Below are 17024 nucleotides of genomic sequence, written 5' to 3'. Positions count from 1 at the left end.
AAATTAACATTAAATTAACTTAAATTGTTGTAATTAATGAATGCTTTGGAATACAAAGGTTGTCTCTTTTTAAAGACACTCAACAGATTTTTGCAGAAGTGAAAGCAGGATCAAAAAAATTTAAGTGTAAAAAAGTTTACATTTTAGTTTACTGTAAAGCAAATGTACTGAACTAAACATTTTCATTTTACACAATGTATATTTTACTAAATAATTTTGACTAGAAAATTGCTAGAAAATGAAATCCAGTCTTGTTCCAAATTTGAAGTTGACAACAGAAATTGAGCCCGCTAAAAGGTTTTAAAGTACCGTTTTCATGGTAATGCAATGTTCAATTTCAAAACATTTTGAGTCTTTTAAATTATACCTAATTTATGATGATTACTAAAATATGTCATAGAGAAAAAGTCAATAAAAAGTGACCCACTACTGACAGGTAGCAGGCTAAAATACTGTCTAGACAGGCAGCTCACTAGCTTTTGGAGCAGAGCTATTGTCAATCTGTACTGATAGACTGATTATTTAACCTGTTTTCAGTGCTGATCTCAAACCTACACTGTAAAAAAAATGCTGTTGTTTTTTGAAAAGTTAAAAAATTACTGGAGTACATTTTACAGGAAAATACCATTTCCGTCCTTCTACTATTGTTACAAAATATTACATTCAAATCAATGTGTTACTAGCAGATTCTTTGTAATTCTTTGTGAATTTCTATTAAAATTAATACAAAAAATTCCGTGTATGACAATTTATCATTTGATTATTATTGCTGCGGTTTGAGGACAAGTTGAATACAAGTAGCGGCTCCATCCACAGTAAATATTCAGTGTTTTTGTCCATGCAGGAGACCGAGAACAAATTCCCCGACTCCTAGGAAATAAACCACCTGTACGATGCCAAACAGCGGAGCGATGACCAGTGCGCGACAGTACGCCCCCTTCAGGAACGCAGAGGGACCCTCGTGACGGAGAATCTTACTGTGGGGAAGATTAAGAGATGTTCAGAGAATCAAAAAATTTGTGTGATGGAGGAAACTAAACTTGTATGTTAGATTCACTTTACCGAATACAGTCTTTCATTCCGCTGTAAGTCTCATCGTGACATCCACGGGCCAAAGACTGAAGCCTGGTTTTTAGCACTGCAGCACAAACACACACGCATACAAATGATTAGTTTGCAGTTTTCTATAAGAGACTAGCTGCTTTTACATTGATCCTAATAATCTGATTGTAATCAGACTAGTAGCACAGTCAGAATAAAAAAATTTAAAATGACCCATAGGGGTCACATGTAACCACGTCTATCGGAATGAATTGGCCAAATACGATTGAAATTTCATTCCGATTGTGAAGGGGTGGTTTAAATCTTTTTTATTCCATTTGATAGCACATGTAAACACTTGATCAGATTGAAAACCCAAACCGAAACGTTCTGCGCATGTGCAATGATGTAGAAATGGCGTATGACGTATGACGCGAGGAGCTAGCTGTTGTTGTTGAATATAGTGTAATAAATTACGTGTCATTCTCCTTCCACTCATCGTATGTGAAGTGTTGCAGGACAACGTTGTCCCATTAGTCCTTGCGGTAACACTTTAGAATAATGGTCCGACATTAATAAGTAACTATGCAGGAAGTAGGACTAATGAGTGGTACATTAACACTTCAGCTACTACTATTAGCTAATATAGAAACAAGCTTAACTAATCAGTAAGTAATATCAAATGTAGGAGATAGTTCCTTATTAGGTAATTCATAATTAGAAGAACTTGAAGATTGTCTTTTTTTACTCAGAACATGCTCATAAAATGCCAAGAACCTAGTCACTCTTCAAGGACTACTATAGTGATCTGGACCATTATTTTAATGGTCCAGATCACTAGTAGTCCTTGAAGAGTGACTAACACTTGAGTAATTAGTGATGCATTTTATGACATAAAAATGCATAAAATGATTACTGATTACATCTCAGAGACACATAATGAGGCAAATCTCAGTCAGTAATTATGAATTACCTAATAAGGAACTATCTCCTAACTTTGATATTACTTACTGATTAGTTAAGCTTGTTTCTATATTAGCTAATAGTAGTAGCTGAAGTGTTAATGTACAACTCATTAGTCCTGCATTACTTCCTGCATAGTTACTTATTAATGACGGACAATTATTCTAAATTGTTACTGTCCTTGCTTAGGTTCTCATCCATAAGACGCCTTGTTTGGGGTGCGGGAAGGGGCATTTTTACTGCTTGATTAATATAAGCAGCAGGGCAGAATGCTTTTTGTGCTATTCGTCTCCTAATTAGGTAATAGATCAATTATAATAAATATACACTCACCGGCCACTTTATTAGGTACCCCATGCTAGTAACGGGTTGGACCCCCTTTTGCCTTCAGAACTGCCTCAATTCTTCGTGGCATAGATTCAACAAGGTGCTGGAAGCATTCCTCAGGGAGTTTGGTCCATATTGACATGATGGCATCACACAGTTGCCGCAGATTTGTCGGCTGCACATCCATGATGCGAATCTCCCGTTCCACCACATCCCAAAGATGCTCTATTGGGTTGAGATCTGGTGACTGTGGAGGCCATTTTAGTACAGTGAACTCATTGTCATGTTCAAGAAACCAATTTGAAATGATTAGAGCTTTGTGACATGGTGGAAGTAGCCATCAGAGGATGGGTACATGGTGGCCATAAAGGGATGGACATGGTCAGAAACAATGCTCAGGTAGGCCGTGGCATTTAAACGATGCCCAATTGGCACTAAGGGGCCTAAAGTGTGCCAGGAAAACATCCCCCACACCATTACACCACCACCACCAGCCTGCACAGTGGTAACAAGGCATGATGGTTCCATGTTCTCATTCTGTTTACGCCAAATTCTGACTCTAACATCTGAATGTCTCAACAGAAATCGAGACTCATCAGACCAGGCAACATTTTTCCAGTCTTCAACGGTTCAATTTTGGTGAGCTCTTGCAAATTGTAGCCTCTTTTTCCTATTTGTAGTGGAGATGAGTGGTACCCGGTGGAGTCTTCTGCTGTTGTAGCCCATCCGCCTCAAGGTTGTGCGTGTTGTGGCTTCACAAATGCTTTGCTGCATACCTCGGTTGTAACGAGTGGTTATTTCAGTCACTGTTGCCCTTCTATCAGCTCGAACCAGTCTGGCCATTCTCCTCTGACCTCTGGCATCAACAAGGCATTTCCGCCCACAGAACTGCCGCTCACTGGATGTTTTTTCTTTTTCGGACCATTCTCTGTAAACCCTAGAGATGGTTGTGCGTGAAAATCCCAGTAGATTAGCAGTTTCTGAAATACTCAGACCAGCCCTTCTGGCACCAACAATCATGCCACGTTCAAAGTCACTCAAATCACCTTTCTTCCCCATACTGATGCTCGGTTTGAACTGCAGGAGATTGTCTTGACCATGTCTACATGCCTAAATGCACTGAGTTGCCGCCATGTGATTGGCTGCTTAGAAATTAAGTGTTAATGAGCAGTTGGACAGGTGTACCTAATAAAGTGGCCGGTGAGTGTATATATATTAGGTATGCTTTTTAAAACAAAGAAAACTAAAAAAAATTATTTGAGGATTGTTAGTATGTGCCAACAATGGGAAACTCTGTATATTTGTGCAGTGTGCACATGTCAAAAGATCAATTCCAATTTGTGTGTGACATATAGGGTGCTTCTCAAACGGAAGGCTGCATTTCTCGGCTGCCACATCATAAAGCGCCGCTGAAGGCCGTCTCAATTTAAAGGATCAATGGAAGGCAGCCTTCGTTTCGCGTCCTTCATTTAACTCATTTTGAAGGATGCAGAGAGTGTATCCTTCACGTCCTTCAATCACCCACAATCCTTTGCACACATTCCAATTCACGAAAATAAGTCGGCACTGAGCTTGTCTGGGTTCATTATGAAATGTAAGACAAAAACAATGTTTTCGGAAATGAAGGCATAGGTTATCTTTTGTTTTGGTGTAAATTAATCAATTAACACTAAACTGCCAATGATGTAAGCCACTGTGAGACCACAGACGGTTGTCACTCACTGTAATGCATTAATAAAAAGCCAGGTAATACTAAGATGTGGGGGGTGGGAACACGTGTGACGTAGCCATGCACACTTATTAGACATTCTCATTCTAGCGTTCAGTGCTGAGGATACCTAAGGACTGGAAGGACACAGCCTCACTAGGACGCAGCCTTCCTTTTGAGAAGGAAACACACACATCAACCAGATCACTGTATTGAGCGTTCATGTAAACACTATGTTTGAAAACACAAACAAAAGATGTCCATGTAAACATAGCTATACTGGCATTGCAAGATATTTATGACATGATGTAATGTTTGCTGACATTATTAGGGTTTTTTAGGGGGAAAAGGGAAACTTTTTAATAGTATATTTGCCATTTGAGATACTTAGGCTTTTAAAAAATAGTCACTGCCTGACTGAATTAAGTGCTGCAATGAAATCTGAGATGCACTTTGATATTGGCTTACTGACATATGACTTAATTGCGGTTTAAAAATAAATGTTTTTGTCATAATAGTGTCACACAATATTACACGCAAACCAATCTTTTCTGATTTGTTTTTCATTCTAAGATTACTTTTGAATTGTTTGGGTGTAAGACCGGGGTAAAATGTGCCCCTTATGGATTTAATATCAAATGCAATTGTTCAATATAATACATTGGCTTAGATAGAAAAGCCCCTTTCACACAGAGATTCCGGAAAATACACGGATAAAGCGACCCGGGATTTGACCCGGGTTCGTTTGATTTTGCTTCATTCACACTGCCAGTGATTTGCCGGAATCAGAGAGTGCGTTCACACACAACCCATGTACCGGTATGTTCCGGAAAGACACGTGACATCGATGTGACATGTAATGTCTCAGCAACGTGTATAGTTTGCTTATGAGCTGCGATTTCTCTCTGGAGAAACCACGCTTGTGCGTTTTTTCTCTGATTCGATCATAAACTAGCGCATTACGTAGGCCTACCGTTTCACTAGCCTGCTTTCACTTCACTTCAGCGTCATCATTACGACACGGCATTGGTTACGGCTTTTGTTCACACAGCGCGCGTTCCGGGTCTGAACACGGCAATGTTACTAGGTCCCCAACCCGGCATCGATCCCGGCATCAGTCCCGGGTCGTGTTTGCGTTCACACAGAAGGCACTCTGGCAATTTGCCGGGTTCAAAGCGCTGTGTGAAAGGGGCTATAGATAGATAGATAGATAGATAGATAGATAGATAGATAGATAGATAGATAGATAGATAGATAGATAGATAGATAGATAGATAGATAGATAGATAGATAGATAGATAGATAGATAGATAGATAGATAGATAGATAGATAGACTCCACATAAGACCATCATTATTCACTCTCAACTACATTTCCCATAATTCACTGCCCGGACTCATCATCCCTGATTATCACATTCACCTGTGTCTCATTATATTGTTTAGTTCACCCCATATAAGCCTGGTTCACCTCATCATTCCCTGGGAAGTCTTGTACGTTGTTCCACTGCATTTCTGAGCGTTTCCTATGTTGTCTTTGTTCCTGGTTTTCCCGTTCCTGCCTCACCCTCTGGATGTGTCTGTTTGTTTGGATCGCCTGCCTGTGTATGACCTTTGCCTTGATTCTGATTACGATTTTGATTTACTTTAATAAACTACATTTGGATCCTCAACCTTCGTGTCTCGGAGCAGTTCATGACAGTTTTTGTATTTTTGATCAAATAAATGCAGCCTTGTTGAGCATAAGAAAATTCATTCAGAAACATTTGAACCATATTGGTTTTTTTTTAACCATATTGTGCATCTTATTAAATCCATTGTCATACAATGTAGATCATCTCACCATCCACAGGGTTGACCGCAACAGCTGCAGTGCAGCCTGCAAGACAGCCAGAGAGGAAGGAGATGTAAAATGGAGCTGAACCGTCAGTGTTCCTCCTGCCTAGGCTATTCAGGTTAGCAAACAGTGGGAAGTAGATGATGGAAAAGGGCACATCCCTGAGGGAGAGAAAGAGAGAGAGTTCGCAACTGTGAGACAAAGGATGGAGAGAAAGCACATTATGACTAAAAGCGTCCCACAGTTTGAGTGACTCTGTCAGACTACCGTAATAGAGTGGCCCCCAGTCCCGTGTAGAGACCAGTGATGCCTTTGTCCTTCAGCAGATCTCTAGAGAGTTGGAGAGCTGTAGGAGACTTCCGCTGAACAACATTCGCTTTAGCCCCTCCTCCTCCGCCATGCCGGCCAATTAGATTCCTCTGGGCCTCTGTCAGAAACATTGGCTATGTTCAGAATAGCATATTAATCATACTAATTCTACAGTATATACACTACTGTTCAAAAGTTTGGTCAGTAAGATTTTTTCAAGGTATTGATACTTTTTATCTATTTATTTAACATTAAATTGATCAAAAGTGACAGTAGAGAAACATTTATAATACTACAAAAGATATCTTTTTTTAAAATAAATGCTGTTCATTTCAACGTTCTATTTTTCAAATATTCCTGAAAAAAATGTATGACGGTTCCCACAAAATCATTAAGCAGCACTACCGCTTTCAACATTTAATAATAAGAAATGTTTCTTGAGCAGCAAATCAGCATGTTAGAATGATTTCTGAAGGATCATGTGACACTGAAGACTGGAGTAATGATGCTGAAAATTCTATAATATAATAAAGTGTATGTAGCAAGGTGTCATGTTCTATGCTGCTGACACATGTCCACATTTCATGTTTAATTCGGCAAGTGGTGTCCTGTTATAATCGTTGATATTGTGGTCAAGGTCATTTTAAGTGCATTGCATTGTGGGATGCAATATTGTTGCTCTGATGTGCACGCCACATTTTGCCAAATGTAGTGTATCATCCAGTATCCAGTGCATACAGACATTTTGTTATGCTTACCGTTCACGTACAAGACACTATCAGCGGACAAGAGACGTGCCAACGATGACAGAAAGTTGTATGTATATCTTTACCTATTCTGCCGGCATCCTGCAACTGGATCTTTAACATCTCCATAGGAGTGGTTACAATCACCTGCCAAAATACAGACCGCATAGAGACAGAAGTTAGTTAAGGTAGTAAGATTGAAGGAATGTTTAGGGTTTAATATAAATCATTTTAAGTGTAACTTCACAGATTTCCAACCCGCTTAGTATTGTTACAATCTCGGTAGTATATGTAAATGAGTTCACTCATTCTCCGTGCTACCTGGACTGAGAAATTCACGTTTATTTGTCAGCAAAAGTCACGTTTATTTTGACAGCGCCACGGCTCTGAAAACTACAGATTGTACTTTCGCATTTTTGTATCTCCGCCCACAGACAGTCTATTAACAATATTAATCTATCTGTTATAATCTATATATAGTCTATAATCTGAATATAAACAGAACAGTTATTGTAAGAGTAGGTTTATCACTGAATATTGTATCATACTTTGTCTTTATAAACAGCATAATGGTAAAAATGGAATGGAAACAGCTTTCTTACATGTACGCGATGGCAGTTTCTTTCAGTTTTTTTCCCTCCGTTTGCCCTTAAACACGGTGTTCGTGCATGGTCATCCATTTTGAAATGTTGACCACAAACACAGATCGGATGTTTTTCATATTTTCTGTCACAGCTTTCTATCCAGATTTCTGATTCTTTGCAGCCTTTAGCCGCCGCCAACAACGCGCTGTATCCTTCACTGGAAACCGAAAGTAAACTCACTCCTTTTTAAAATTTTGACTAAAGTTTGCTAAGAAGTATTTCCTACTAAAGCAAGGCAGTATTTGACTCTGCTAACCGTATCCATAGCAGACTGGTGGGAGTGGCCTTGGATGGCAACATGCCCAGTGCATTATGGGTATTGAAGTTTTCCTACCTACTTCGCAAAATGGATGACAAGAGCATTTTTCTGTTTTCTCTAGTCAGGTGGCACAAATTTCTTTCTTTCTTTTTTCTTTAAAGCTGCTGTCCGTAGCTTTTTTGGGGTTAAAAATTATCCAAAATACATATTTGATAAAATACATAACCAGCCAGTGTTCAAAACTATCTGCTTGCCTTAGCTCGATGCAAAACGGTAAGCTTGTAATAATGTTTTTAATTTTAGTGGTACTGGTGGATTTCCGCGGGAGATTCGAGCATGTCTTTGCGTCATTACGTCACATCTGTACACATAAAGAAGGAGTCTCGGCTAGTATAAGCTAAATTGCGTGTGAGGATGTTGGAGGTCGAGATTTATAGCCTTTTCTCACAGCAGCACTTGATATAATTAAACTTATCAATTTGATGGCGGATCCAGAAAGGTTCAAACGACGATCATCATCAGTGACAACTAGAGACTCACCCGCTGTAACATGCAAAAGACTTCGTTCGGACTTCGGAGTGGCTACAGAAAAAAAGAGACTGCAACCGGACCCATGCGAAAACAAGGATAATATCGGAAGGACATTACATGATGTAGTCACGCAATGCTTGCTGACGTTGTTAACATTAACAATTAGAGAACATAGTATAGCTACTTTGCACGGTTTTGCGTGATATGATAACTTATAAGCAATTGTTAGATTTAATCAGCGCGATTTACTGCAATGTCAGAACCAGAACAAAATTGAATGTTTCTTACTAGTTCAGATGACATTTCCCGGTGAAAATTCTTATGTTGGTCATACTTCCAAAAAGAATAATCTGTGATTCTGAATGACAATATCCACATCGGCGCGGTGACTGACAGCTAGTGATGGGCGGATCGATCCTGAAGTATCGATACTTCGATACTGACGTGGTATCGAAAAGGATCGATCCTCACATAAAAATATCGATCCAAATGTGTATTTTTTTTACCAGTAATTTTTTATTAATTTAGCACGCAATTCAGTGCGTAAAATAAGCTTCTAAGTGGAAAAATAAGCGAATGTTAGCGGGTAATTGTGCAGGATAGAACCTTTTATCCTAGTCATCTGTATACAAGACGAAACCAATCAATCACAGAGAGCGTTCGATGCTGGTGCTTCGCTGAGCTCACATGCCCAGTGCGTTTGGGAAACGAAGCCTTGCTTAGATGACAGAGAAACAATCGGGAGTTATTTCGCAATAAACAAACCAAAACTGTACATAACGGTTTAAAATGTTGACGTCAGTAAGATCTTTTTTATGAAATTAATATTTTTATTCAACAAGGATCGATGCATTAAATTGATAAAAAGTGACAGTCAAGGGTTTTGCACTCTTAAAAAAAATCTACTTCATATAAATGCTGTTCTTTGAACTTTGTTCATCAAATAATTCTGCATAAAATGTATCATGGTTTCCAACTAAATATGAAACTGTTTTCAACATTGATAATAATAAGAAATGTTTCCTAAGCAGCAAATCAGCATATTAAAATGAATTATCATCATGACTGGAGTAATGATGTCGAAAATTTAGCTTTGATCACATAAATAAATTACAGTTTACTATGGCATAGAAAACAGATAGCCTATGTTAAATTGTAATATTACAGTTTTTACTAAGAGAAATAAAAATCTTACAGACCCCAAACTTTTGAACAGTAGGCTAGTACTAGTAGGCTATTACTATAATTAGGGTAGTTTTGTAAAAGTCACTGACTAATTAAAGGGGAGCTGAGAGCACAAATCACAAAATATTTAGGCCTAGTAGTCATGAAAACGTGTTCAGATTTAGCATATTAATGATGCATTCACCTCATAAATCATGACACACTGCTCTAGCACAGGAAAGTGCATACAAGTTCAAATTCATGCTTTTAAAATGAAAAAGTATCGGTATCGGTATCGATATCGGCGATACTGGCCCTGTATTTACTTGGTATCGGATCGATACAGAAATTTGCAGTATCGCCCATCACTACTGACAGCTGCACACTCTCCTCAAACACTGTGTTCATCCGCGCTGTGCCGTGTCGAGGGTGTTGAACTACAACCCACGTAAAGTTGATAATTCCGCGAATGACTGCAGATTTCGAACAGAGATGGCGACAAAGAGGAAAAATGCCGGACTGCAGCTTTAAGAAATGTGAGAAATGTGGGTCGTATGAGTGCAGCAGAGAGAGTGACTAACTTGGCAGGTACCCGCCCCGCAGCCAGCTAACATTTCTCCAACCAATGTCAACTTCTGTCTGGGAGAGAGCCAGAAAAACAGAAAGATAAAGAGGGAGACAGAAGGAAGGAGCATTATTTTAAGATGACGATAAGCCCGTTTCCTCTGTAAACAAGAAGCTCTGGGCTCAGACCCTTACCTTGTGTGATGACATCACACACCAAAACAATCACTCACACACATTTATTTGAATAATTTATCTGTTCATTGCAGTCTACTGAACTGTATTAATAAATAATTTAGCAGTCTGGCTATTAGTCACCACGGAGATGCTCACCCAGCTCCAGGTATTTAAGGTGTATTGAGTTGTACCGCAATTTCTATCTATAATGCAGAAGCATATGGAAGGCTTTTATCAGATCAGCTCTGTTTTCAAAACTGCGCAAATCCAGTGGTGCATTCATTCCCTTAAAAAATAAGACTTCATCCAACCTACATTATGCCCGCAGCAAAAAAAGAATAAATTAAAAAAATGAGCATTCCTCTTTCTAAATCAGTGCAACTGTTAAATAAGTTATGAGACTTCCATTACGTCCCACTGATGAGCACATTCCCTGTAAATGAGTCATGCAAATGAGCAAATTAATTAATTTAAATTAATACGAATCACTATAACTATGAAGGTTTATTCTGAAAGGTTGAACTTTGATTGTAAGGGTAATTTCATAAATGTCAGGTTGTTTCAAGTTGTCACATGCATTTTATAATTACAATTTCTATTGGCCAAACAATGTATTTTATATTGATATTTTTGCTATTTTCATTCTTTGATGAATTCTTTGTCGTTTCTGATTAAATTTAGCAGAAAAGTCCCTTGAAAACCTTGATATGTTGTGGAAGATGGCTGTTTTATTTTAGATAGTATTGCTTATTTCAAACAAAAGTATTCTTCTCAAATGATGTCAATTGTGTAATGATTTACCCCATAGAGTATAGTGACGAACAGTGTTTATTTTTCTTGGAAAAAAACTGTGGAAATGTTCAATTGCTTTTTAGAATTTATATACAAAAATGTATATATATTATGTCATATAAGTTTTAATAGAGACATTTATCTAAAAAAAACTACCCTTAGAAATGGACAGGGTTAAAAAGTAAGACAGCTAACCGAGTAATATTATTATTATAAATATATATAAAATTATATATATTCCGAATATAGTTGTTACATGTGTGTCCTGAGTTTCCCCCCGTCACTGTGTATTTGGTTTATTCCTGTGTCTCAGTTTTCCCGCTCCTCGTTAGTTCTCAGTTCCTTCACCTGTGTCTAGTTCATTTGCCCCAGCTGTGTCTTGTTCCCCTATCTGTTCTGTGTATGTAAACCCTAGCCGTTTCTCAATGTCAAGGAAGGATCCTCGGAAGCCGGTATTTCGAGGATGCTACGTCATTGACATCCGTCGAAGGACTGTTCCAATGTCGAGGATCCTCAGAATTTCAACCAAGGGCGGAGTCCTTCGTTCGGAAAATATCCCATACACAGGAAAGGATGCATATGTGTAGACTTCGCGCTCTTCGCGCTCTCAAATCGCCCACAATCCTATGCGCGCAGCTTTGCTATCTTGTTAAAAAAATACAAAATGTCGGACGTTAGCGGAGTCGGAGCAATAATGGGGCAATATGCTTTTTGAAATGTAAGTATATTTACGTTACCATACATTTGTTATAACCGTCATTTAAGTAAAGTTTAACGTTTAAATGCCAGTACAAATTACTACCGTATTGATATTACAAATTATACAAATATAGCCTATACAAATTACGTTATTGCTGGCTAACTGAACCGGACCTGTCATTTTAACAATTGTTTCCATTTTTGCCGCGCCGAAACCAAACGGACCTTTTCACTGACTTAATGACGCTGTGACGTGCACTTGCTAGCCTGTTCCATTTACGTGTTCTCCGAATGCTAAAGAGGTGCCTCGCCTAGCCTCTGAAGGAAGTGACTTGGAAGGACGAGTCCTGCCAAGGAAGTATCCTTGACATTGAGAAACACCTCCTGTGTTCTGCCTCACTCCTTGTCGGTTCTCGTTGATGATACGTTTGTGTATGGTGTGTTGCTGTCTCCTGTGATCCTTGTTTTGTTATATTGAGTAAAGTATATTTGAATTGGACCTGTTGACTGCTGCCTCTTCATCTGCCTGCACCACACCCGTAACAGAAGAACCGAACTTAAAGAAAAGAAAAGAGGGAAGATGGAGATCTGGAAACAAGCCTTTGTGGGAACCCGCCAAGCTGTGTTCCGTGGGACCCGTGGAGGCCGTAGTAGAGGCGGTGGTCGAGAGGAGTCCCGACACCACTCTCCACTCTGGCCTCTCTTCGATCTTGGGTTGGTGGTGTCCAGTCCAGCCAAGCCTTCGCCGCTGGTTCCGTCCAGCACCAGGCCCTCTTCGCCGCTGGTTCCGTCCAGCACCAAGCCCTCTTCGCCGCTGGTTCCGTCCAGCACCAAGCCCTCTTCGCCGCTGGTTCCGTCCAGCACCAAGCCCTCTGCGCCACTGGTCCCGCCCAGTCCCGAGTCTATGCATCGCTCCATACCCACCATACCAGTGGGGGTCTTGGTAACGTTTGAGGAGAACGAGCTTGCTGACTGGGACACAAAGCTTCCACCATTGATCCCAACCAGCCCAGAGCCGCCATCGCTGATCCAGCCTTCTCCGCCGATCCCGTCCAGCAGTGAGCCCGTCGCCTGCCCGCCAGAGCCTGAGCCCGTCGCCTGCCCGCCAGAGCCTGAGCCCGTCGCCTGCCCGCCAGAGCCTGAGCCCGTCGCCTGCCCGCCAGAGCCTGAGCCCGTCGCCTGCCCGCCAGAGCCTGAGCCCGTCGCCTGCCCGCCAGAGCCTGAGCCCGTCGCCTGCCCGCCAGAGCCTGAGCCCGTCGCCTGCCCGCCAGAGCCTGAGCCCGTCGCCTGCCCGCCAGAGCCTGAGCCCGTCGCCTGCCCGCCAGAGCCTGAGCCCGTCGCCTGCCCGCCAGAGCCTGAGCCCGTCGCCTGCCCGCCAGAGCCTGAGCCCGTCGCCTGCCCGCCAGAGCCTGAGCCCGTCGCCTGCCCGCCAGAGCCTGAGCCCGTCGCCTGCCCGCCAGAGCCTGAGCCCGTCGCCTGCCCGCCAGAGCCTGAGCCCGTCGCCTGCCCGCCAGAGCCTGAGCCCGTCGCCTGCCCGCCAGAGCCTGAGCCCGTCGCCTGCCCGCCAGAGCCTGAGCCCGTCGCCTGCCCGCCAGAGCCTGAGCCCGTCGCCTGCCCGCCAGAGCCTGAGCCCGTCGCCTGCCCGCCAGAGCCTGAGCCCGTCGCCTGCCCGCCAGAGCCTGAGCCCGTCGCCTGCCCGCCAGAGCCTGAGCCCGTCGCCTGCCCGCCAGAGCCTGAGCCCGTCGCCTGCCCGCCAGAGCCTGAGCCCGTCGCCTGCCCGCCAGAGCCTGAGCCGCCTTCACTGCTGGTGCACGCCTACCCGCCAGAGACTAAGCACACCACACGTAAGTCCACTCAAGAGGACACTGCATTGATGGTGATGTCTGCGGCAATTTTGTGTGTGTGGGCTACACACACATCAGTTCTGGTCCTTGCATCCAGTCCTCCCGAGCCTTCTCCGCTGGTCCCGTCCAGCCCTTCAGAGCCTTCTCCGCTGGTCCCGTCCAGCCCTTCAGAGCCTTCTCCGCTGGTCCCGTCCAGCCCTTCAGAGCCTTCTCCGCTGGTCCCGTCCAGCCCTTCAGAGCCTTCTCCGCTGGTCCCGTCCAGCCCTTCTGAGCCTTCACCGCTGGTTCCATCCAGAATAGCCGGCCCTTCACCGCTAGCCCACCCAGAGACTTTCCACGTCCCGTCTGCCCACCCAGAGACTGTCCACGTCCCAGAGCCTGTCCCAGAGCCTGTGATTCCCCCCAAGAAAGTTTTGGGGGGGGGGATATAGGCCACCCGAAGGTGCGTCTCCGCCATGGCCGCCCCAAGGGGATTCTCCGCCATGGCCGCCCGAAGGTGCGTCTCCGCCATGGCCGCCCGAAGGGGCTTCTCCGCCATGGCCGCCCGAAGGGGCTTCTCCGCCATGGCCGCCCGAAGGGGCTTCTCCGCCATGGCCGCCCGAGGGGTGGTCTCCTACTCCGCCATGGCCCCCTGACCAGCCTGCTCCGCCCTGGAGGCTTCCTGCTCAGGGTAGGCCATGCCCTCGTCAGCCTCCAGGGCGCCCGTTATGTTACATGTGTGTCCTGAGTTTCCCCCGGTCACTGTGTATTTGGTTTATTCCTGTGTCTCAGTTTTCCCGCTCCTCGTTAGTTCTCAGTTCCTTCACCTGTGTCTAGTTCATTTGCCACAGCTGTGTCTTGTTCCCCTATCTGTTCTGTGTATGTAAACCCTGTGTTCTGCCTCACTCCTTGTTGGTTCTCGTTGATGATACGTTTGTGTATGGTGTGTTGCTGTCTCCCGTGATCCTTGTTTTGTTATATTGAGTAAAGTATATTTGAATTGGACCTGTTGACTGCTGCCTCTTCATCTGCCTGCACCACACCCGTAACAATAGTAATATAATTATATAAATATGATTAATAATTATATAAATTCCGAATAGAACTGTGAATGCACTTAAATTTAATGCAGTTGCAAATTCCTCAATGTATCTCAGTTTCTTAAATTGCAGAATTCTAATTTAAGCTTCTAAATAAGAAATTAAGTTCTGTTTGTTGTTTTCCCCCCACATGTAAAAAAGTGTTTTTATTGTCACCCATCTTTGGAGAGCTGGTGTCTGAAGAAATCATTGGCAGCCAGTTTAATGGCCTTTTCTGGAGTTACCAGAGTCAGATTAACCGCAGCTCCTAGAAATAAAAGTGTTAAGGAAAGATATATTAAGAAAAGGGGATACATGATGGAGTTTTTCCAAAGCATGAACACTTCCAAATGATGTAAACCAACATATACATTGTGAAACAGTATGACATTGTGATCACCTCTGTACATCCCACAGAACCCTTCTGATCGGATGGTTTTTATCAGACAGTCAGACCTGTGAATTAAACGCATATACAGTATATGCATGAAGCACAGGCATTCGTTTGCTCAGACGATGAAAGGAACATAAAACATACATGCTAGTGTAGATGCGAGATCCGTTTTGCTGGTTTTGGAGGCGTGTTTTTGCCAGATCAATCGGAAACACGCAAGTGACACCAAACAATCCAGCAATGCCTCCATTGATGAGTTTAGCAGGCAGGCTGAAACAACATTACACATTAATCTAGAGTACAATAGAAACCATGCCATCTAAAAAGAGTTCACCTTATTGTGTTCAAAGGTCACATGTTAAGTTTCAACTCATTACTGAAACTATCTGTACTTATGTGCTAATGTTTAAACATCTAAATTAACTGGTTTAATTCAACAAAATCAAAATAATTAAATAAGCTGTCAGTAAAAGTAATTCATAAGGGTCCGATCAAGTACCAATAGCTAATGGCCCGACTCTACACAAGTCAAGAACATCAAAACAAATGCATCTAGCTACACAATTTTAAAATTCATATGTGTTTTCCAGAAATGAGAATAGGCAAACTGTTAGCTTTCTGACTAACACATCTGATTTAATGGCACAGATATTCACTTCACTCAGGGGAGTTGTGAGGTCTGTTACATCACAGTAATCATATTAAAGGTGAAGCATATATTTTTTTTCCATGTTAAAATACTATCTTGCTTTTGTGTACTTGTGTAGTTCATGGTTCCCAACTATTTTTACTCTACAGTGAGTATTGGCCATTTCTCTCTATAAATAAAACTCACCTTATCTGCTTTCCAGCCATTTGTAATGAAGACAAAGCGATCAATAATGTCACAGAGCAGATTTTATGAAATTACATCTGCACATATTTTGAGTGTCGAAAACTTGATGGAAACTGAATCAGGAGTAGCCGATATTGAATTCCAGCACATTTCTATTCCTGTTCCAGGTTGTGCAGTATGTACTCAGCTGCAGGGATGTCCAACACGACCGGAGAGAAGATGGAGATGAGCCGGACTTCAGGCTGCTTTACAGACTCTCTCTTAAGAATTCCTAGAAACATCACAATGACAATTAGTATCAAACCATCTAAATACATAAACAGGCGTCATCTCGTGTGTTACTAGTGTTTACTAAGTTTTCTCTGTATACTACTAATCTGTATTTTAGCATAAGATTTTATCCATTTACAGTAGTGGCTAAAAGTGATGTCCAGTGACCTCACCCTTAATTCAAATTTGTTTACGTGTTTGTAAGCATATTGTGTGGTTGTGCTTTGAGTCAAATGTTTTATTTGTGGTGATAATGCAATGAAACATGCCAAATTGTGCGGACATATTTGTTTGTAAGACAGCCTGGACAAAAAATGTATGAACACATGCAAAAACAAGAGAGAACCTGTATACAAAATATTAATATCAGATTACATTGTAGTCAATCTATGCTTTTTCCAGTGAGCGTTTTGTTTTTCTATGAGTTTTTCTTTGCAGAGTAAAATAAAACCTGTAGCCTTAGTTTGCCTTTTTTTTTTTTACCATATAATTTTGTCAGATAATACCTTAAACAAGTTTAGTGTTTTGTTCTTCCCTCATATTTAAAGAATATAAGATATTTTGATGGTTTAATTGAACTTATTGGTCATTAAAACACACACATAACACAAAAAAGCAGTGTAAGTGAAATTAATTAAATATATTACAGAAAACAAACCTTATAAACCCATACAAATATGCTTTGTGGGTAAATTTATTTGAATTTTTTTTATGTATTTATTGTTTTAGGGATGTTCACAGTTATTTTTACAGGACAAAAAGACAAAAATACTGAGAATTATTTATTTATTTTATTCGTTTTTATTTTCAAGTGCTGCATGAAACTATAAAATGCTCAAGGATATGGAGTGAGTTTCTGTGGC

At 41.6% G+C, this 17024-nt stretch overlaps 1 protein-coding gene across 1 annotated transcript; it reads right to left on the bottom strand.

Moving 5' to 3' along the window:
- Window positions 1-793: 793 nt before the first annotated feature.
- Window positions 794-16543, bottom strand: slc25a22b (solute carrier family 25 member 22b). Its single transcript, XM_056259138.1, has 10 exons — window positions 16075-16543; window positions 15201-15326; window positions 15063-15118; window positions 14840-14930; window positions 10110-10167; window positions 7017-7077; window positions 6143-6302; window positions 5882-6036; window positions 1063-1138; window positions 794-977 (listed from the first exon to the last, which is right to left on the bottom strand). The coding sequence occupies exons 1-10, from the start codon at window positions 16206-16208 to the stop codon at window positions 824-826; spliced, it is 1071 nt and encodes a 356-aa protein (XP_056115113.1). The 5' UTR covers window positions 16209-16543; the 3' UTR covers window positions 794-823.
- Window positions 16544-17024: the final 481 nt, after the last annotated feature.

This window comes from Rhinichthys klamathensis, unplaced genomic scaffold (genome assembly GCF_029890125.1).
Source record: "Rhinichthys klamathensis goyatoka isolate OS25496 unplaced genomic scaffold, OSU_Roscu_1.1 h1tg000165l_1, whole genome shotgun sequence".
Taxonomy (NCBI): domain Eukaryota; kingdom Metazoa; phylum Chordata; class Actinopteri; order Cypriniformes; family Leuciscidae; genus Rhinichthys; species Rhinichthys klamathensis.
This window is presented reverse-complemented; position numbering and strand designations above follow the sequence as displayed.